Source organism: Haemaphysalis longicornis, unplaced genomic scaffold (genome assembly GCF_048455015.1).
Source record: "Haemaphysalis longicornis isolate Haplotype H1 unplaced genomic scaffold, Haemaphysalis longicornis Haplotype H1 scaffold_2, whole genome shotgun sequence".
Taxonomy (NCBI): Eukaryota; Metazoa; Arthropoda; class Arachnida; order Ixodida; family Ixodidae; genus Haemaphysalis; species Haemaphysalis longicornis.
This window is the reverse complement of record NW_027526295.1, coordinates 252,527,677-252,548,712: the sequence shown is the minus strand read 5'-3', so window position 1 is coordinate 252,548,712 and position 21,036 is coordinate 252,527,677. Positions and strand designations below refer to the sequence as shown.

General features: G+C 50.4%; 1 protein-coding gene across 5 annotated transcripts; it reads left to right on the top strand.

Moving 5' to 3' along the window:
* Positions 1-1,193: 1,193 nt before the first annotated feature.
* Positions 1,194-19,069, top strand: LOC144170393 (protein ABHD1-like). 5 transcript variants are annotated; one of them, XM_077700173.1, is made up of 6 exons: positions 1,194-1,325; positions 9,767-10,140; positions 15,005-15,283; positions 15,475-15,741; positions 17,775-17,897; positions 18,482-19,069. In XM_077700173.1, the coding sequence occupies exons 2-6, from the start codon at positions 9,895-9,897 to the stop codon at positions 18,758-18,760; spliced, it is 1,194 nt and encodes a 397-aa protein (XP_077556299.1). In that variant the 5' UTR covers positions 1,194-1,325; positions 9,767-9,894; the 3' UTR covers positions 18,761-19,069. The 5 variants fall into 5 exon arrangements, with proteins under 5 accessions (XP_077556299.1, XP_077556300.1, XP_077556298.1 ...); XM_077700174.1 differs by having other exon boundaries at positions 1,320-1,448; XM_077700172.1 differs by lacking the exon at positions 1,194-1,325 and adding an exon at positions 5,085-5,333.
* Positions 19,070-21,036: the final 1,967 nt, after the last annotated feature.

Genomic DNA, 21,036 nt, shown 5'->3' with positions numbered 1-21,036 from the left:
CTGTTAATTAACGTTTTTAATTATTGCAGTTATGCGTGTGATTGTAATGTGTAAATTGTAGAGGATCATCAGTCAACGTGATATCCAGCGTTATATTTGCGAAAACGTGATTGCCCGCAGACCTACGGGCTGAGTACTTCAGTCCTGTGGACGCGCGCATCTGGATCTAGTCGGCTGCAAAGCGCCGCAAAGTCATGCCCCGTGTTGACGTCATTCAGAGCTGTACAGTCGGAATCGATTTGAAGGTGGTCGCTCTGTTGGCAAAGAAACAAGCAGCAGAAACGTGTCACGGGTTGTATCATGCAAGAGACAACGAGGGGAAGAAGGCACTGCTACCTTTATCTCCAATGTTCTGGAAATGGCCGCTGAGCAGGTTGAAAGGCCAGCTGAGCGCTGCTCCTGCAATCACCTTCAAATCCATCCCGATTTCACGTCACATGTACGCCGTCCTACTTTCCGTTCGAGACAAGATAAAGCCATGGCCGCGGGCTACAGCGGAGACGTCAACACGGGGGCATGGCTTTGCGGCGCTTTGCAGCCGCCGAGCTCCAGATGCGCGCGTACAGACCACTGAAGTTGAATAATTCTTCAACATTCCCGCTAGATTTGACCAAACGTGATTGCCCGTAGGTCTGCGGACAATCACATTTTCGCAAATCTAACGCTGGGTATCGGGTTCTCTGATAATGCTCTCCAATTTCCACATTGCAATAACAAACCTAATACTAGCTAATCCCTAACCTAAATAGCTATCGGAGCTCGTTTTAATACGACAGCCACGGCCCCTGTTCACTTCACGTAAGAAAAACAATTGTACCTCCGAAAGCATATTTTTTAAAGATTACTTGAAGTCTTCTCTGCAACACCCTGTATACGGCCGTGTCCCTTCGGCAGATCGTCTCGATACAATGCGCCTGAGACGTCACACTCACTCGCAAACGGAACGTTTTAGCCATTGAGACCTTGCAGAGAGTTAAAAAAAAAGCAAAGGGAAGTTCCCTCCCCACTTCCGGCGACCGTGTCTGCAAACGCCATCTGGATCACCGCGGAAGCCTGAGGTGGTCTCCCCTGTGAAAGCTGTGCAGCGTCTCCTGCAAGGACACCGGCGCCCACCTGCGGTAATGAAAACTGCACGACAAAAAAAGGGAATTCCAGCTGTCTCAGTGCCCGCTGTGCACTTGTGTCTCGAGTTGCATTTGTTCATGTACTTTTGTTGGGTTTTAGGCACTTCAATCTCTTTCCTCGTCAAACTGTACATAGTGAACAAAGTGCTACCGAGAACAGAAAGCCAAGCAGTCGTTCACGTGGACGTGGTCACACTTTAGGTAATTACTGCAGCGTGTTTCACCCATATAACTGCGCATACAATTAAGAGAAAAAAAAATTTTGCAGAGGTTCACAGAGAATTGTCTACACTGCGTAGCACCCTTATGTCGCTTGGCTTGAATGTAAGTTCTTTACAGCCATTTTTTTTTTGTTTTTTTCTGAATCGTGCATGGCAAATTATCTCTATTTGCGCCAGTGAAACGATTCGAGACGCAAATTTCGTGAAATGTGCATTATTGTGGAAATGCAGGGCGTTACACGGTTTTCATGTTCCGTAATCATATTTTTCTTCGGTAAAGCTTGATGTCGGGGTAGTTGGTGTAACATGATCTTCAAGGTGAGTTGCGCTTGTTGTGATAACAGAGATGAACACGGGGAAAAAAGCGCACACTTTCACAAGAAGACATTGTGAAAGTGTACGTTCTTTTCCTGTGTCCATCTCTGTTATCATAACAAGCGCAACTCACCTTGAAGAGCATATTTTTTTATTTTCAGTTTTTGTCAAATTGCGTTCGACCAATTTGCATTTACGTTATTAGAACGATTACATTTGGAACTTTAGAGAAATCTGCGCAATTGTGGAAATGCAGGGCGTTACACGGTCAGCCATTTCCCGCATTTTTTAAAAAATATTTTTCTTATTTTTTAGTGTTTCAAAATTTCATTTGACGAATTATCTCTATCTACGCTAATATAACGATTAGGGGTGGAACTTACGCGAAATCTGCATTATTGTGGAAATGCAGGGCATTACACATTTCGCTCTCTCCTTGTCCTAGAAGAGAGCGGAGTGGGTCAGGGAACAAACGCGTGTTAAGGACATATTAGTAGAAATTAAGAAGAAGAAATGGACGTGGGCAGGGCATGTAATGCGAAGGCAAGATAACCGTTGGTCATTGAGGGTAACAGAGTGGATCCCTAGAGAAGGCAAGCGTTGCAGGGGGGGGGGGGGGGGGGGGGGGCAGAAAGTTAGATGGGCAGATAAGATCAAGAAGTTTGCAGGGATAAATTGGTCGCAGTTAGCACAGAACCGGGATAAATGGAGAATAATGGGAGAGGCCTTTGCCCTGCTGTGGGCATAGATAGGCTGGTGATGATGATGATGACACATTTCGCGCATTTTTGTAATTTTTCTATATTTTTGTTATTTCTTACTTTTTTCGTCCATTATCTTTATTTTTCGTTACTTTTTTACCATTACTTTTTTCGTCCATTATCGTCCAATCTTACTTCGTCCATTATTTACACTATTATGACGAATACAGGTGCAAATTCCGTGATATCTGCATTTTTGTGGAAATGCAGGGCGTTACACGGTCCTGGCTGGTGAGGGGGGAGGGGTTCTCAGCCAAGAATTAAAAAAACAAAGTTGAGAAATTTTATTGGTACCTGTACTATAAATTTGTATGTTGATCTATTTTAGCTGTTGATACCAATTTTTTATTTGTTCAAGCACGGTTTCTATAACCCACGAACCCACGACCTCCAGAATACCGGTCTGGTGTTCTGGAGGTCGTGGGTTCAGATCCCACCTGGCGGGCATTTTTCTCCACTTTCCTTCTTTCTAAATTCTTTATCGGTTTCTATGACCTACCAAATCCTCCCCTTTGCTTTCCGAGGTTTTCTTGACTGCCAACCCTTATTTCTGTCTTATTTTCAACGAGCTTTCGTAGTAAGTCATTTATTATCCTTGAAACAGATGCAATTTTTTTAAGAAAGTGGAGAAAAGCATGCCCTCCGGGTGGGATCCGAATCTACGACCTCCAGATTTATGCGTCTAGTGCGATGACCACTACGCTACCAGCGGGGCTGTGCCTTTCTGGGGTATTTATATGTAAGTTAATTGTTTCCTGCACTTGGGGTGGTCGGGCCACCGTTGGCACGCCACTAAGTTTCTCGGGGAACCTCAACAACTTTCCCATACGGTGCAAACGCTGCCTTGATTTGTTCGTCCGTCACATTGTGCAGCACCCAATGCAGTTTGATGCGACAGACTTGGTTGCACAAGTCAATAACCAAACATCGGTGACCGACGACGCTTATCTCGTGCTTTGCCAGCAGTAGCCTCTTTGCTTCTTCGGTCTTCACTGTCACTGCCCAAATGTGATTCATTTGGAAAATTCCCAAGGCAACATCGGGGAGGACGCTTTCGTGAAGCAACGCATCTCTAAAATCTTCGACACGGTACGGCCGTGCTTTGACGTCGGCGTGAAGGAATACAGTATTCAAAACAACTGACCCTGTTGGCAGAGGTGGCAAAATAATGCTGTAGTCCTGGTTTCCTTGTTCAATCCTGTTTCCGCGGCCCATCTGGGCCGCTGCAGCCGCTCGTGACGAGCCCGTAATCACACTTCCTCACTCTCCTCGGTCATAAGCCAGCGCTGACATAGACGGAAATATAAATTATAAAATGTATAGCCAGCTTACAATTTTATTTAGTTTTAGCACTCCAAGCATCTTAGATGACTATTTCTTGAATAGCGCTCGTGCAGGAAGCGTTTTGCAAATTCCACAAATATCTCATCTCTAGCGGCTGCATTCTTTAGGTGCAAAAGTGCCTCCCGCACCTTGGTTACACGCTGTAAATAAAAGTTTAGGTTGATTTTAATTCCTTAGTTTCTACGTTAACTTCGCTTTCTCTTCTCCCGCCTTCAGTTGGCCTTAGATTTTTCTACTAGCGTAGCAGTCAGCGAAGCGCCGCATGCGCGCTTGTGTGAAGCGACTTGGACTTAGAGCTTGATACGGTATACGTACTAATAAACTAAAGGCACATTCTTCCTGGCACAAACGTGTGTTGGCTTTTTTTTTCAACTGAGCGAACGAATTGAGCGAACGAACTGAGCGAACTGAGCGAACGACCCGCCGGCGGTGGCCCGACTGATTCTGTCGGAGGGCGGCGAGCCGTGCAGTAGCGCAGTCAAACAGTCTCATTTCGACGTCATACGAAACGTCATAGAAAATCGGCAAGGAGGATACAGAAAGGAGGACAGCATTTTCGAATTGATTTTTCTACTTAATAAAGTCGCGTAAACGCAGCGAGAGTGGTCGAAACATTAAGACTTCAGACTAAAATTTGCGTCAGCACTCCCGCAGTGTTTACAAATCACTTCAGTGTCCCTTTAAGGCGCTCAGTTTAGTGTCGCTGAGTTCTTGCGCGGCTGATCAGTTCAGTGTTGCTGCAGCCGTATGATGTTGCGGAACACGCAAGACCATAGACCGTCTATATTTCAACCATTTCACCATGACCCTATTTCCTTCGCATGTTTTCCTTCTTTCCGCACTATAAGATTAGGAGACTTGGTCGATCACCGATCCTATACTCACCCTTAAATGAGGTGTCGCAGCCAACGGGACGCCAGGCCGACGTATACACATGCCCACGTTCGTGGTCACGTGAAGTGTATCAGCCAATGGAGGCGCTCGCAGAGAACGGAACTTTACCGCGTGGATCTGGGGCGGCGCTTTGTTGGCCAACTAAACCAAGTCATGCGTGAGTGATGCTCAAACAATACAAGTTTAATGGATTCGTACCATCACGATATGTGCACCTGTGTCATTCTTAAAGTGGGGGGTAACTGGATAATAGGCTGTACAAACGTTGCCACGTTTGAAAGCTTGCATACTAAGTTGCGCGCGTTCCCGCACGCACAAAGCGAACGCGTAACCAAAAGCGAAACCAAAAGTGAAACTAATGCGGGACGTATCCAATAGGTGTCGCAATCGGCCAAAAGCTCGATTGCATCGGAGCCTGAATTGGACGCTCAGCCTGCTCAGCTATCGCCTATCGCCCCTCTACCTGTGCGTGAGCGTGTGATGGGGACGCGGCGCTCACTGTTTCTGTGCCATGAACGTGAATACATGCTCCCCGCTTGAGTTCGCTCGCTTGCGGGATGCCATTTGTAACCACGCTAACGAACTGTTCAGGGACGCGACTTCGTTTAGGAACTTCGCGGTTATCTACGGCCTTGACTGACATTGTGCCCCGACGTCGCGTACACCTGTCAACGGTGAGCGGATGCGTTTGCTTTCAGCAGTTATCATCTTCGTCGCCCGGCGAGCAAGCCGCTTCGAAATCGGAGCGTACGTTCGACTTACAAGGCTAACACGCGACAGGCCTTTTTTTTTTTTTTTTTTTTTTTGTACGTCGCGGGAAGCTGTCGTCGACAGCGTCCCGTGCATTCTGTAGCTTGAAATTCAATCTCTGCATGCCTTCTACACGGAAATGTAATTATCCGTAGGTGCTTCGCAAGCATTTATTTGCGACCACTGTTCCCTATCGCTGTGCAAGCAAAGTTCACACAGTCTGTATAGCGACCGTGTGGCATCCATTTTCAGTTTCATCTCCTTCCGCAGTCTAGCTTTGAGAGAAAGTTTAGGGTTTAGACTACATCGCACAGGAAAATTTCATGCGCTTTATACGCAAGTGTATGCGCTTATATATATGTAATACGGGAAGGATGCGAAGAAGCTTAAATGATGTGTGGGGCAAATTGTCGTTGATTTCACATCTGCCATTCACCTGGGCTATGAGAGGCGCCCTAGTAAAGGCCTACGTATTAATTTATTTTATAGCGCGTGAGGCGATATCTCGCGCACGTTGCAGATTTTCTTTTATTTCACTTCCATCAGAAATTAAACAGGAGTCGAACCCGACACATTGTTGACAGCTGGGCAGCGCCTGTGCACTACGCTTCCATGGTAGGTTTCCAAAAAGCGTTTACTTTAAAAATGTACAAATATGCGTAAAAATGCATAAATTAAAAAAAAAGTATAAATATGTGACCGCTCCTGCCTTGGTCACCAACAGGTGATCGATTGATTATGAGGTACCTTTAACGTGCCGACGCTACGTACACTGGCGATCAGGCACGCCGTAGTGGAAAGCTCCGGATTAATTTTGACCACCTGGGGACCTTTAACGTGCGCCGAAATCTCGAACACCCACCAGCCAGTGGCTGGCAGTATGTATTAAATGAAAATAATACAAAGAGTTTAAGTGTATTGTTCTGTAATGTGGTACTCGTTTCCCCTATCAGCATTGTTTATTTCTTGTGTACCTCCTCCTCGCTCAATGCTCCGTAGTGGAGCCTGTAAGGTATTCCTAGACAAACAAATAAATAAACTAAATGAATATAACTATGGAGTTTTATGCTAGGAAGTTTCCTTGCGTAGATGAAAATCACTCACAAACACGGCGCCCATGTTTGTCACTTCTCTATAATCCTATAGCCCCCGCGCTGTGTTTGCAGAAGTCGCAGGTTACCCGGAACTGTAGCAATAAGTGACAACTATGGGCATCCTCGTTTTACCAGTCCTGGACTGTCCACGGACAGTACGAGGACGGCGTTCGGATCGGAAGCCCCATAGGAATACATGGGAAAATAGAGCGTCGAATCGCGTCTCGGGCAGTCCGCGGACGATCCGGGACCGATAATCGAGGAGGCTAACCAATTGCCAGATTTCTAAAAGAACACAGTGGATAGGTAATGACTCAATGAGTTACTGATTTATCTACGCAACACAATCGCCTATCGATTTGCCGCACACGTCGTGGGTGCCTGAACGTTCACGTCGCTACGTGCCTTCGCTTACCACTCGTCCCGTGATGCAGGGTAACGGAAAAGCAAACCGACTCGTCAACGGTCAGAGGCATCTGATCCCTTCCGAAATCATTTAAAACAAAACCCGGATGCTTATTCTAAACCACGCACGCACCCACCTTACCAAAGAAGAACAGGTCTTACTGAGGCCGGCGCAAACCCTCCCAACCCCATCACGGATGGCCCTTTACCAAAGAAGACCCCTTCCGCCGTGCTCGACTGCCAGGAAGGGCTGCACCAGCGACACCTCTTCGGCGAGTGCAACAGAGGTCCACGAAAAAAAACCATCATAGGAACTTCACTACACTCATCGCCTTCATCAAACACCACCTGGAACCCCATTGCAATGGAGATCGACAGGCCCCCGGTTCGGACCCCATAGAGTTTCTCACTATATCGAGAAACTCTATGTCGACAACCATGACGACAACCTAAGGCACTTCTGGAATGAGGGGACCTCCACCATTACCATGTCAAAGAATAAGCTTCTATTCATTCATTCATTCATTCATTCATTCATTCATTCATTCATTCGCAGTGTTTCTGGTCAATCCCCGCGTGGGTATGGGCCGTTACATAAGGAACAGCAATAACAACTTAAAGGAGTACTGACACGAAATTTCAAAGCTGTGATAACCATGTAAAACGCTTCCTTTTTATCAGGAGATATCTCCCAGCAAGTTTCAACAGCAACAGTTCAGCGAAACATATTTAAAATCCATTTTAATCTTCGCCCGCACGAGAAAGCCCAGAGCGGGCCGACATGACATCATGTGCTACTTGCCCCAAACTGCCGACGTCGGGGCTCCCGTGACGAAGCCGACGCGCTGGCTGTGGTTGGCGCGCGCTGCTCGGGCGTGTGTACACGTCATGGTTTTGGGACTGACGTCATGCTGCCCGGGCCTGTGGGGACGATGAGGACCTCGGCCGGTCTGGGCGCGCGCGTGCGCTCGCTTGCGCGCGCTTCCAGAGAGGCAGCGATGCGGCAAGAATGGTGACGTCATGTGATACATGCTGTCATGGCGGCCGCTCGGCGTTTTTTTGTCGAAACCGAAACTGGCACGAATAAACGACGCCGTAAACGAGTTTACGCTGCGCTCGACCGTCTAATCTGTCATTCTATGATTAGTGGTCTGGAGGCACGCATAGCAGCGAAAAAAACGTAACACGAAAATTTCGTGTCAGTACTCCTTTAAAAAAGCTCTCGCCGCCAAACCACTAAAAAATATAAATAAACGTTTCCCCTCGTCCTCCTCCTCCCTCCTCGCGGCCGCATGCAGGTCTCACCCCCTTCGTTGAAGAAAGAGGCCAAGCGATTGCCCGGCAAAGCGATTGCCTACGTATGTCGAAATCCCTCGATCAAGTGCGGCGGCAGTTACGTCATTGGGGAAGCGGCGGCCGGTCGCGATTTCTTTTTCTGGCGAGAAGATTAGGTGGGCCGTATCTCAAAGTGGAATGGCCCCTGTCATTTTTTTTTTTTTTGAAGCACCAAACGGGAATCGACCCAACTGCAGCTGGCTGCATTTCTGCAAGTGCAACCTGCAGCTTGAAGCCGGTAATTAATATTGCACTTCCTGCTTTCTACGTATACTTACTAATGGTTCGTATGTAAGCAAGCAAGCTTATATGTAGATAGTTCTGATGGGTAGGGAGGAGGGGATTGCAGGGATTTTTTTCTGGGGACCGGTTGGCGCTAGCGACGACCATCCACGGGGCGCACTCCTTCACTTCTGGCGTCATTGCTGTGGATGACTTCCCATTCAGAGCTACTCCGGGACCTTCCAAAGCTGCAGCTCTTCGTTCGCATTACGTGTGAAAATGTTGCCGGCTGGAATCGAACCCGCCGCAGCGAATTTGGCGGGTCCGTTTTTCACCGTCACCAGAAAAACCGCTGGGCTGGTCGTTCTTCTGATAGAGACGAAAAACGAAAACGACCGTGGGTTAAGATTTCAGCGCACGTTAGGGACTGAGGTAGCCTAAATTAATCCGTAACCACCCCACTACGACGTGCCTCAAAGGCTAGCCCAGGTGTATCTTCGCCGCTTCGGCGTGTAGCTTCGGCGCAAATAATTAAGCAGCTAAGTTGACATCATTTGCTGTGTAATAGAAAATCTCAAACTGAATCGTTCTTTTTTTTTTAATTTGTGGGATCTTACAATCCAACGCCTATACCTCTACCACATGAATACATTCGACTGTTCTTGAATTTATTGTATTTTATCGCGGCTGTTGTATCACAATTTTAACAAAATAATTGTAATTCTTTATCGCCACTCGAGGCACGCTGTGTCTGCGCTCCTCATTTAGTCTTTGCCGTCTCGCGGGTATCAGTTACTCTGTGGTTATATGCTTCAAGGACGACCTTACAGGGGTTCAGAGAATTCCAGTATCGGGTGAAGTTTTTTATTACAATAGTTAGCTGACTGACTGATGGTAAGTGCTGATTGCCTGTAATTTACTGGTTGAATTGGTGATGTTATTGCACTGCTCTTTAGCCATTTAGCAGGCCTTTTTAATCCCCATGTCGGTCTATTTACACTGTGGAATAAATCTATGCGTCGACTCGATGTGCCGCTGATCTCTCATGGCCTGCGCCCCTCTCTGTATTTTCCGAAGATACAAGTTGACGGAAAAATATAGGCCTTTTTGACACTCATATCAGTAGACTCTGTTAGCATTTCTTTTTTCTTATTTCGCTGTTCTTCTTTTTCCAGCTTGCATGAGCCGCCGCATTAGAAAAACGTCCTGCCCAAATAGTTGATGCACGCTGCAGTACAAATTCGCGCTCCGTTTAGACTTTCTTCACTACTCCTCATATTCTACCTTATTCTTTCGTGCAGGTTATCCTCTTCGGCTAGGCTTATCGTTCGGCCGAGGAGACGTCATCACCATCGCTTTTCTGCCGCTGCTTGGTGGCCATTTTCCCCGAGGAACCGAACCGGCCAACCAGCCGGCGCCACCGTGCACGATGCACGGGCTGGACTACGAAGTGATGAAGTCGGCCAAGGTGGAATTCCTAGTGTGCGCTTCGTGCGCCCTGTACATCTTCTACTTCGTGTTCGTGGTGGAACGGAAGCTTCGGCTTGTATGCCGAATGGGCCGCATGCGCCGCTTCCTGACCGCGAACATGGGTGGCTTCGTGAAGAGCTTCTACCGGACGCCCATCTGGTGCATCGGCGCCAACCTCCAGTCTGTCGTCAGCATGTTCATCCAGGTAGGCGGGCCACCTCCTCTATGCGCATGCGTGGACACCGGTATGCCCCGATAATTTTGTATACTATACGCTTTTGAGCGATTCGAGGTCTCTTCGTGCTGTTATTTGAGGCTGGCTTCATCAACCCGCTTGCGTTTATGAAATCTCAACTCTCCGCGCCTGCAGGAGGTGTCGGTGTTGGATGTGCATGGCTGGTTGGCGCACAACAAACGCCGAAAGGGAGGGACAGAATGTCAGGTTTCCAGAATATTTTCAAAAGGCACTGAACGTACTTTGGTCTTGCCGGAGTAGGAAATTCGGGCAAGGGATTAGGATTTCTGCGTTCTTTCAATTTTCCTGCGGTTATCGCAAACGTCCGCGTTACTTCCCGTGTCTCTTCCCGTGATCATCGGCCCTCCCACAACACGGGATGAAGTGTGGGCTCCGTTGGTGAGCGGCAGGAGGACAACGTTACTGCAACCGCCTCGTGCCTGTCCTCTGGAGCTTACCGCACGAGGAACGGAGTATGCTGGCCATTTGGCGGCAATGGTGAGAATGACCGTTGCCCAGATCTCATGCACCAGGACCTGAGCCCCCCGTTCGAAGCCCTCCCGGCAGCGGTCTTGGGCATCGCGGCGCAGAGTGTATACCGTGACATTTTCCTAACGGTGGCTCTGTCGTCCGCAAGAGCAGGTCGTGTGGTGCTAGTGGGAATGTGTGGGGTGAGCAGCCTCGTTTCCGACGCCACCCGCTTATCCCGACTCCCTGTTCAACCGCAAGATATATTATGCTTCTCGTCGCACACTGTCCCTTGCCGAACGTCTTGATGGGACGCGTGGAACTCACAGGGCGTCGTGCCCTGCGAAGTAGCAAACCGTACCGGCTCGTCCATGCGCGCATTCGACCGTTTCCAACATGCACCATAAATGTTCACGACTGAAAGGTCAGTCGTGTTGCCGTGACGCGATTGGTGGTCCTTCCTAAGAGCCCTATACGCCTCGAGCGCGGCCTGTAGGGGCGCCACTGAAATCCCCCTAGCGGCCCGTTTCGAAAGCAGGCGCGGGAGTCCCTGGCCCGCTCCCCCCTGTCGCCGTTGCTTTTGGGGCTCGTTCAAGACAGCGATTTACCATTTGTCCGCGTTCGAAATACCGAATAACGTGGAGCAGGCACTCTGTTTGCAAGCCTGGTGTGTTCACGAGAGTATAAACGTTTATGACGCGATCTTAGAAAGATCTATATGAGCGCCGGGCGTGTGTCACAGGCCGGCGTCCCAAAGCCTGCATTTGCATGAAGCTGATTGCAATTCCGCTGCCCTGAAATTTAGTGGCAGTGTCTCCGTAAGCAGTGTTTCCTCCGATGGTCATGTTGCGGCCATACACACTATGATGTAAATCGACTTTGTGCACTATAAAATCCAGCGGAGCACTCATACCTGACAGCACGCAAGTTACGCCTGCCAATATCACAGTATCACATATCAGATATTGGTCAGTACCCTGAACAAGCCAATGCGGCATAAATTTCGCAAACATTGTACCAAAGAAGTACGATGGATAATGCAAAAGTACACTCCGGAGTCAGCACACGGCGACAAATTTAATGCTGGGTCGTCTTGTCCCGAGGTGAGCGCTCGCTATAAGATTCATCTCTTACATTTATCCTCCACGAGAAGCGCGAAGATGGGCTTATAGAGTAATCCGCGTCCGCGACCAAACCCTTCTTCGAAACATCGTCGTATGACACAGGGAGACTGCAGAATCTAGCATAAACCGAAATCAGATACCCTTATCAGATACGACACTCTTCCAACGAGCCCGTGTGTACGAGATTTCGGCGCACCTTAAGGATCTCCAGGTGGTCAAAATTAATCCGGAGCCCTCCACTACGGCGTGCCTCATCGTCTCCGTTGCGTCGGCGCGTTAAACCCTGCAATCAATCAATCGACTCCTTCAACGACACCCCGTATTTCTTGTGAACTGCTTACCCTGTATTCTTCAAAAAAATGCGTCCGCCGAATGATCAGCCGTTCGTTGAAGGCAAAAAACAAACGAAAAGTGAACACGCAGCTTGTGTGTGTGATTAATAAAACGTTCATTCGTTGATTTCGCTCCGCATTTGTAAACAACGACAGTTGAGCGTCCTCCTCCTCCTCCCCCCCCCCCCCCCCCCGCCCCATGTCTAGCGAAATATCAGTGCATTTCGCATCTAGTTGGTCTGGTGAATACTACCTCGCTCAAACAAACGTCTTTAGCATTTCAGAAGCTGGACTCGGTTTTTTTTTATTCCCTTACGACTATTCTATTTATTCCTGACTTGCAGACCATTCATTTTCCCGTGGTTTCATTAACATATATCTTGGTTCATGCATAAGGCATGAGTGGGCACATATCTGACAATGCATAGCCTTTGAGTGTACTTAACATTTTCGCGTGGTTTATATTCCCATAAAAGGCACGAGTTTTTGTACGCTATTGGGTTATCACATCCCCGAAACATATTTTTCTACGACGTACATATTCGAAGCAAAGCCGCATGTGTTGTCTGCGCTGCAAAACGAACCAACCTAGCTCTTACAGTGCCAATATCAAGTCTAAACGAGGTGACAATAAATAGAATTCACTTGTGCTGACGTGTTCGAAGGTGACAGCGGTGATATGCTGCTGCCGTCGTCGACGCCCGCAAGAGCGGCCAAGAAGCGCGCAGAACCGCACCGCCTCCCCGGATAGCTCTTACTGGCGTTCGAGCGCTCTACCAAGACGCAGCTGTTTTTTTAAAGCGTCCTAAACGTGCAGTTAGCTTACAGACGTCACCTTAACAAGTTGTTTAGTGCGCGGAAAGGCAAAGAGAAGCGAAAGAGAACCAAAACACTGCATGACCGCCTATCAGTCGCGCAGCGCTAATCCCGCAAACGCCGCGGAGAAGCGGCGGCAGGCGGCGCAGCGATCGCGAATCTCGAGGCGTATAGACACGGTTGAAGGGCGCGGACGAGCCCGTCTTCCGAAGGGGGCGTTGGGCTTGGCGGAGATGCAACGTGTCTCGTAGACCCGGCCGTCGGATATAACACGTCCGGCCTCTGTGGGCGTCTGGCTATCCACCTGCCCTCTTCTCCTCTCCGCAATGATGTCGCGCAATGACGGGAAGCCTGGCGGAAAAGTTCATCTCCTCGGTCCTGGTGTGACTTGGCGTGGCCGTGGCGGCCTGGAGCACTGCCGCAGTTCGAGAGGCGGCTACTCCGCATGTATGAGCCCGAAGCAGACCGCGACTGTAGCATGACTGTGACGTCAGCAACGTCTGGGCTCAGCATTCACATTTCCGGCGTCACCGCTCCAACGAAGTGTTTCTTACTCGTCGGATGATGTGGAGCTGCTGCCTCCACGCGTGTCCTTAGCTGTGAGACCCATATGTGGAACAGTGTCCTGCGAAACATTTTACGCGTAAGGGTGGTCCATCTGTAAAATCGGGGGGAGGGGGGGGGGTTCTGAAGCCTCCCGCTTTTCACAGTTTACAACTCGCTCGCGAAAGCGTTCATGCACAGAAGAGGCACGGCCAGGAAAGTATTAGACGTCCCGACGTTAGGCCTAACATTACGTTTTGAGGTCTGTACTGCTATCAGCCGGTAACCGCGGCTCGACGACGTTGCTTGGCGTGTCACAGCATGAAGTCATGCCATTACGGCGTGTCGCAGTATGACGTTGTTTGGCATGTCGTAAAGCCCTACTTGAAGTTTACTAGCGTTGGCCAAGATATAGGACACTAGACCTACACACACACACACACACACACGCACACACGCGCGCGCACAGACACGTACGCACGCATGCACAGGCACAGACACACACGCGTGCGCGAGCGCACGCACACACACCACACACACATGCGCGCACACACACGCACGCGCACGCACAGGCACGTACGCACGCACAGGCATACACACACGCGCGCGCGCACGCACGGACAGCTCGTACGCACACACGCATAGGCACGCACAGACACGCCCGCCCGCACAGGCATAGACACACACACGCGCGCTCACGCACATGGCACGCACACACGCACGCACATACACGCACGCACAGGCACAGACACACACTCGCGCACGAGCGCACGCACACACACACACATACAAACGCGCACGCACGCACGCACGCACACACATTCACGCACGCACAGGCACAGACACACACTCGCGCACGAGCGCACGCACACACACACACATACAAACGCGCACGCACGCACGCACACACATTCACGCACGCACGGACACACGCGCGTGCACGCACAGGCACGTACGCACACACGCACAGGCACAGGCACAAGCACGCACACGCACGCACGCACAGACACGCACGCACGCACACTCAGGCACACATGCGCACGCACAAATACGCACGCACGAACACTTGCACACACGCACGCACAAACACATACACGCGTGCACACACACAGACTCGCACCCACGCACAGCACAGACACTCCCGCACACGCACGCACGCACGCACAAACACACACGCGCCCGCGCAGCACAGACACGCAAGCACGGGCACAAACACACGCACGCACAGGGACACACACACACGCGCGCCCGCACAGACGCGCACGCACGCACAGACACGCACGCACACACACGCACGAACGCACAGGCACGCACGCACTCAAAGACACGCACGCACGCGCCCCCAAATTTGCCAAGTTGGCCCCAGAAGTAAAGGTGAGCGCCCCGAAACCTTACGGTTTTCGACCTCATACCGGAGAAAGTGAAATCAGGTATTGAAGTAGGCGACAAAGTTCTGTACTCCGAAAACGTTCTCGTTTCCTGATTGGATACCGTAGCAGAGCTGCAGTGGTTCGGATAAATCATGCATGCCTTTGTGTACACTGCGTGCAGTCGCGGCTGCCGCCGGTGCACTACCGGCGCCAGTACCTGGACCTTTCGGACGGCGGCCGGCTGGCGCTGGACTGGCTGAACGAGGACCTCTCGGGGCCTGTGCTGCTGGTGGCGCCCGGGCTGACGGGCGACAGCCAGTCCTACTACCTGCGCTCGCTCATACCGCTCGTCAGGGCCATGTACTGCCCCTGCGTCGTCATGAACGGCCGGGGCCGCGGCGGCGTGCCGCTTTCCACGCACCGGATCACGCACATGGCTAGTGTCGCCGACCTGCGCGAGGTGATTGCTATTCCTTTTGAAGTATAAGCTTCATTTGAAGCCAGCAGGCCTATAGTTGGGAAGGAGGCGACCGGAGGCCGGAGCCTGTTCTGCTGGTTTCCTGAACCACACGGTCTGAACGCGAAAGGGGAAAGTGGGTTCAGGGGTATGAGAAGCCGTGGCCGCGAAGAATGCTGTGTCGTGAACCGCAGGTGGTGGAGGCGATTGGGCGACGCTTCCCGGGCGAATGCCTCCTGGCGGTCGGCTACTCCCTGGGCGGCCTGCTGATCAGCCTGTACTTGGCCGAGTACGGGGCCGACGCGCGCATCGACGCCGCGCTGGCCATCTCCACGCCCTTCCACCTGCCAACCACCAAGTACAACCTTCTGCGCTGGAACACAAACTACGCTGCGCACGTCTACATGGCGCACAACCTGGTCGAACACCTCAAGGACAACGAGTCTGTTCTGCGCGAGAGCGTGAGTCTCCTTCACGATGCTTGAACTGAGCCACTAACGGATTGTGAGCATCGCAGGCATGCTTACATGGAGGAAGTTAAATGCTTGGAGGCATCGAGCATGACGTCAGGCCAAGTATTCTAGTTCACTATAGTCAGGCGGCCCAGCTTTGGCAGGCCAACCTACTCTGATGCCACATTCTCCTCTCCTCGGGCTCCTCCCACGCAATGCATCATGGAAGACATAGAGTTTCTATTGAATTGGTTTGTATTGGATTCCAATACAATTGAAGTACGGCTGAACCTTAGCTCACGCTACGTATATCCTGGCATAGGCGAGCTAAGCCACTGCTAATTTCTTTATAACTAGGCTTCACGATTGTCACGTGACGCTCCCTCCTAAACTTTTTTCCTCCATGCGTGCACAGGGTTCTCCACCGTGTTTCACCGCAGCTCTCCCCTCGCACTCAAGGGGGCGCACGTGAGCGTCACGTGACTTGTGAGTGACGTTCAGAAGCATAATTCTACTTCTGAACGTTTTTTTCCTGTACAAGTTTTTATTACTGAGGAACACTAACGGCAGATAACGGTTTAAATTATATTCGCTGCCCTCTTGGATGCCCCCGATCGTAAAATATGGCCGCTTGGGTATTCACCGTCTTCAGCAGATATACGGTTAAAAAATGGTCTTCGTGGAAACATTGGTGGAATCCGAAAGAAAACAAGCTTCGAGATGGATGCAAAAGTGACAACATAGCGATGGCGTGCCTCTCGCAGCGGCCGACCGTTAGCCCATTTGGAGGGGTAAATGTGCTTATATTTCTTACAAAGCAACATCACGGATTCTCAACCGCTGTTGTCGTCGAAAAACCTGCATGGGGCAGAAAGGCACTCCCTTTTCAGGGCTACTCGAAGTCGGAGCTCCACAGTGCTTTAACGTAACGTTTAAAGGAGTACTGATACGAAATTTTCGTGTTTAGTTTTTTTCGCTGCTATGGGTGCCTGCCAGCCCATTAATCGTAGAATGGCACACCAGACGGTCGATAGCAGCGTAAATAATTATTTAAAGACCCGTTGATTAGTGTCAGTTTCAGTTTTGCTTTACCAACACCGAGGCGGCTGCCATGACAGGAAGGCGAGTGTGACGTCATCGTTATCGTAGCACCACTGCCGATGCGGACGCGCGCGCAACCAGTCCGGCCGTGACCGGCCATGGTCTCCGCCCTCTCCACGAGTTGGGCAGCATGACGTCAGTCCCAAAACAGTGGCGTGATACACATGGCGGAACAGCGCGCGCCAACCAAAGCCAACGCGCTGGCTACGTCACGAAAGCCCTCACGTGGGCAGTTCGGGGTCAGGAGGAGCAGATGGCGTCATGCTGATGCCGCCGTATCCGTTCTGAGCTATCTCGTGCGCGCAAAGATTAAAATGGATTTAAACTATGTTATACTGTATGGTTACTGTTGAAACTTGCTGGGAGATATCTCCATATACAAAGGAAGCCTTTTACATAGTTATCCCAGCTTTGAAATTTCGTGTCTGTAGTCCTTTAAGATAAAGATAGGGAAGATAATTAGATGCTTGGTATGTGTGCTATGATTCTCTGCTCTTTCTATACTTGTAAAAAAATTTGAGGGCAATAATAAGACAGTTCCTAAATTTCTATCCCACCTATGACATTCCAAATATCTTGTTTAGCCCCTCCCCCCCCTCCCCACCTTCCAAAGAACATTAATAACTGCTTGATCAATCAATCTTGATCAATCAAAAATCAATCTTGATGGGCCTAAACCAAACATATGCAGAGCGTTTTTCCCCTCTCTAGTTCAATCAAGACCTTTCATTTCAAATAAACGTTTCATCTCTCTCTCTCTCTCTCTCCCCCTCTCTGTCTAACCGCATCAGTACTGTTTGCCAAGGTAACATCAGCGCGTTTGTTTACACAAAGCTTATGCGAAACATTTAACATGCAGCATAAATTTTCTTTCAACTCCGAAATTTAGCTCGATTGCGTGTGACATGACCCCCCCCCCCCCCTGACGTTGTAACACGCAGGACGAGGTCAACGCGGATGCCGTACTCTCGTGTTGGACCTTGGTTCAGTTCGATGAAATCTACACGGCGCCGGTGTTCGGCTTCTCATCCACGGACGAGCTCTACGAAACTTGCAGCCTTAGGGTGAGTGCTTCGCCCGTGCCCGCACCGCTCTGGCAGACCTTCACGGGTACACGAGCGAAGGCGTTGCTGCACATGCGAGAAAGCAATGCCTTGACAGAGAATTAGTGAAGAAAGCGTTGGACGTTATGTGCAGCTTTCGCTTAAATTTCTTATCGCATGTGAGCAGGGCTGAATGTAAATCATTCAGCCCTGTAAATCATGTAAATGTAATGTAAAAGTTGAGTCGGTTGGCCGAAAATCCGTCGTCGTAACCGAGATGTTGCAAACAAAAGGGCTGATGGCGCGAGTGGGCTATGCGAAAAGTGACCGAGTTGAAAAGAAAATTGGGTAAATTTGTATCTGAATGGGAATCGAGCCTTCACAGATGTAGGGGCGGACACGCGCATCCGCTACGCCTCTTCAGCCACATGGCGATAGATGGCTGCTTTCTTTCAAAATTACGTACCAACCACCCCGATTGTTCTACTCTTAAGAAATAACTGCTTCCCGATACGATGTCAATCTCCCTGTCGGCGAAAGGAGCCCCGCGCGTGTGGAGAGAGCGCGTTCGTCTTTAAGGTGACGCGTGCAAAACCGCGTCGCAGGGAAAGCTGTCTCGGATCCGGCGGCCCATGGTGTTCGTGTCGGCGGCGGACGACGTGTTCAATTCGCCCAGCACTTTTCCCGAGGAGGAGATCTTCAACTCGCCCTGGCTGGCCGCCGTGATAACCCCTCGTGGCGGCCACCTGGGTTTCGTCGACGGCTGGTTCCTACCGAGTCCGCCTTTTTATTCGGAACGCTTCGCGGCCACTTTCGTCCACGAGCTGCTAAGGATCGCCAGGTCTCGTGGCCCAGAGGTCTTCCGGGAGCTGGGTGACGATTGACTGCCCGTGCCAAAGACCCGCTCCCTGCCGTAGGATATGGTAGGCCGCGGGACATCACGATTAAACACCCGCACTCGAGCGTCATTTTCGCCTCGCATGTTTTCGCCTCGCGCTATTTTCGCCTCGCATACCGTGTTTGGATGCACTACTACTGGAAATGTATATACAATAACGCATGTTTCAATAAACGAGTCGGTTTCTTGTGCTTAACCCGAAACATTCTCGCCTGAAAGCATTCAGGCGAGACACTACGTAATCGTGTTCGCTAACAGTGCACAAACCACAATAAAGGCAGCGCAGATAACTCAATTTTTTTTCGTTCGAACCGTACATCCACAAAAAAAACCGTTACTTGTATTTATGTGACCACACAACTGGGGAGCCTTCGGTACGCACCAGCCGGACTGGCTGAGCTGCCCACAACTCCTTTTTCAGTGAAGTATCATATCTCTAACCATTGAATTTAAAGTTTTAAGCAAAGTCTATTAACAAAAAAAACAGATTGTGTCTGGTGTTTTTTACTAATTTTCTCTCTACACCCTGGGACCACTACGAAACTGAACGTGTACTGAAACTGAAACTGAAACTGCACGTGCATTTCGAGTTTTGTTTTGAAATGTTCCTTGATTCCTGTATCACGATCAGTCTCGTTCACAGTTGTCTTATTAAATAATTGAGTTTTAGCAGTCCGTCTGTTCCGTCATGTACGTCGTTACCGTGTTTACCGGGACCCGACTGCGGCCTCGCGTGCGGAAGGGCGAGGAGGAAGGGCGAGGAGGCGCACCCCACCATGGCGGATGCGCGGACATGGCGAAGGCCGGCCCGCGGAACTAATCCTCCTACCGCGACGAATGCCCAAGTGCCCAGACGGGTCCGGTCAACACGGTAACTACGTACACGACGGAAGCGACGGACTGCTAAAGCTCTGTTAATCCGCGGGTTCTTCTCATTCTGGTCGTCGAGAAGAACAAACAAGGAGGCTCAGGCAAGGGTCGTTTTTGGAATATAAAACGGAACCCCACCGCCCACAAGGGCGCTGGAGAATGTCCCATGAACAGTAGCATCGTGCGACGTTTCTTTGTGTAGTATTTGCTCATTCAGACCGGTTTCAGCTGCAGATGGCGGCTGCCGGAAAGTTGCTGGGAGGTGCCACTCTCTTCTCGTTGCGTATGAGAAAAGAAAAGAAAAGAGGGCAAGGGTTTTTTCTCGTGATAGCTGGGTACTCCGCGGGTACCCAGCTCCAGTCGCTGCACCGAATGGTTCACCTGACACACTACAGTTGGAAATGTTCGGTCGTAGTCTGCCCAACCGAGGGTTCGTTCAATAAGCCCCTACTTCCATCCTCCAGTTACTTGTTTCCCTTTCGAGAGTGGCCGTTCTGGAGAACTCAATTTTGTTGTCGACCACTTCACAGTGCTCGACGACTGTGCTGCCTGATCCTCTCCGGAAGATTTTTGGTTTCACCGATCTCTGAAGCGGGGCACTCAGCGCACGAAATGCGGAAAGCGACTCCGGGCGCTTTCTCCATTGTCGCGCGGTCTTTAGGGCGGCGGATTAGGTGGCCTATAGTTGCCGAAGGCTTGTGGACAATGTGCACTTTTTTCTCTTCAGAAAACGCGGGCCAAGGTCTCATTCGCTCCTAGCTGGGATGACAGGCACCGGTACGCATTTCAGAGTTCCGACGTTCGGTCTCGTCGGCGAGTTTGTCGCCCTCTTTGGCTCCCTGTTGCGTATTACGCAGTGAATGAACTTTTTAGTACGAAGCTTTTTACATCTACCCCTAAGGGTTCTGTCGCGACCGTTGGTTTCAACAGAAAACCTCCGCGAACAAATAAAAGAAGTTACTGGCACCACCAGGAATCGAACCTGGAACGAATAGAGAAACGGAGCGAGATCGAGCCCGTTGTCTTACTGATAGAGCTGCAAGCCCACGCGGAGACGGGGGAAACAGACGGTGCACTCACCGAACACATCTGCGGGTTTACCTCCTGTGGTCTCGCTGAATGCCACGCGTTAGCGTCACGCGAACTCTCGCGGCTCTGTGCGCTCAGCCCACGGCACGTGTAGCAGCCATGTGCGCGCCTTGCACATGCGCTAGGAGTTATAAAAAATTAAAGGAAGCTCACACTAACACATGATATCACGCTTCTCCGTCTCTGCCACCGCCGACGGAGGCAACGAGATCGACGGCAGAGACGGAGAAGTGAGATCGACTAACACCGGGTTTGAACTTCCTTTAATTTTATAAAAGAGAGTTTCCACTCATTTGCTTCACC

Excerpts from the sequence above, each read along its gene's own strand:
- LOC144170393 (XM_077700171.1), top strand. The coding sequence starts at position 8,382 with ATGGCCCCTGTCATTTTTTTTTTTTTTGAAGCACCAAACGGGAATCGA. Across the intron at positions 8,482-9,766 it reads CAACCTGCAGCTTGAAGCCG|GTTATCCTCTTCGGCTAGGC; the intron begins GTAATTAATATT and ends TCTTTCGTGCAG. Across the intron at positions 15,742-17,774 it reads AGTCTGTTCTGCGCGAGAGC|GACGAGGTCAACGCGGATGC; the intron begins GTGAGTCTCCTT and ends TGTAACACGCAG.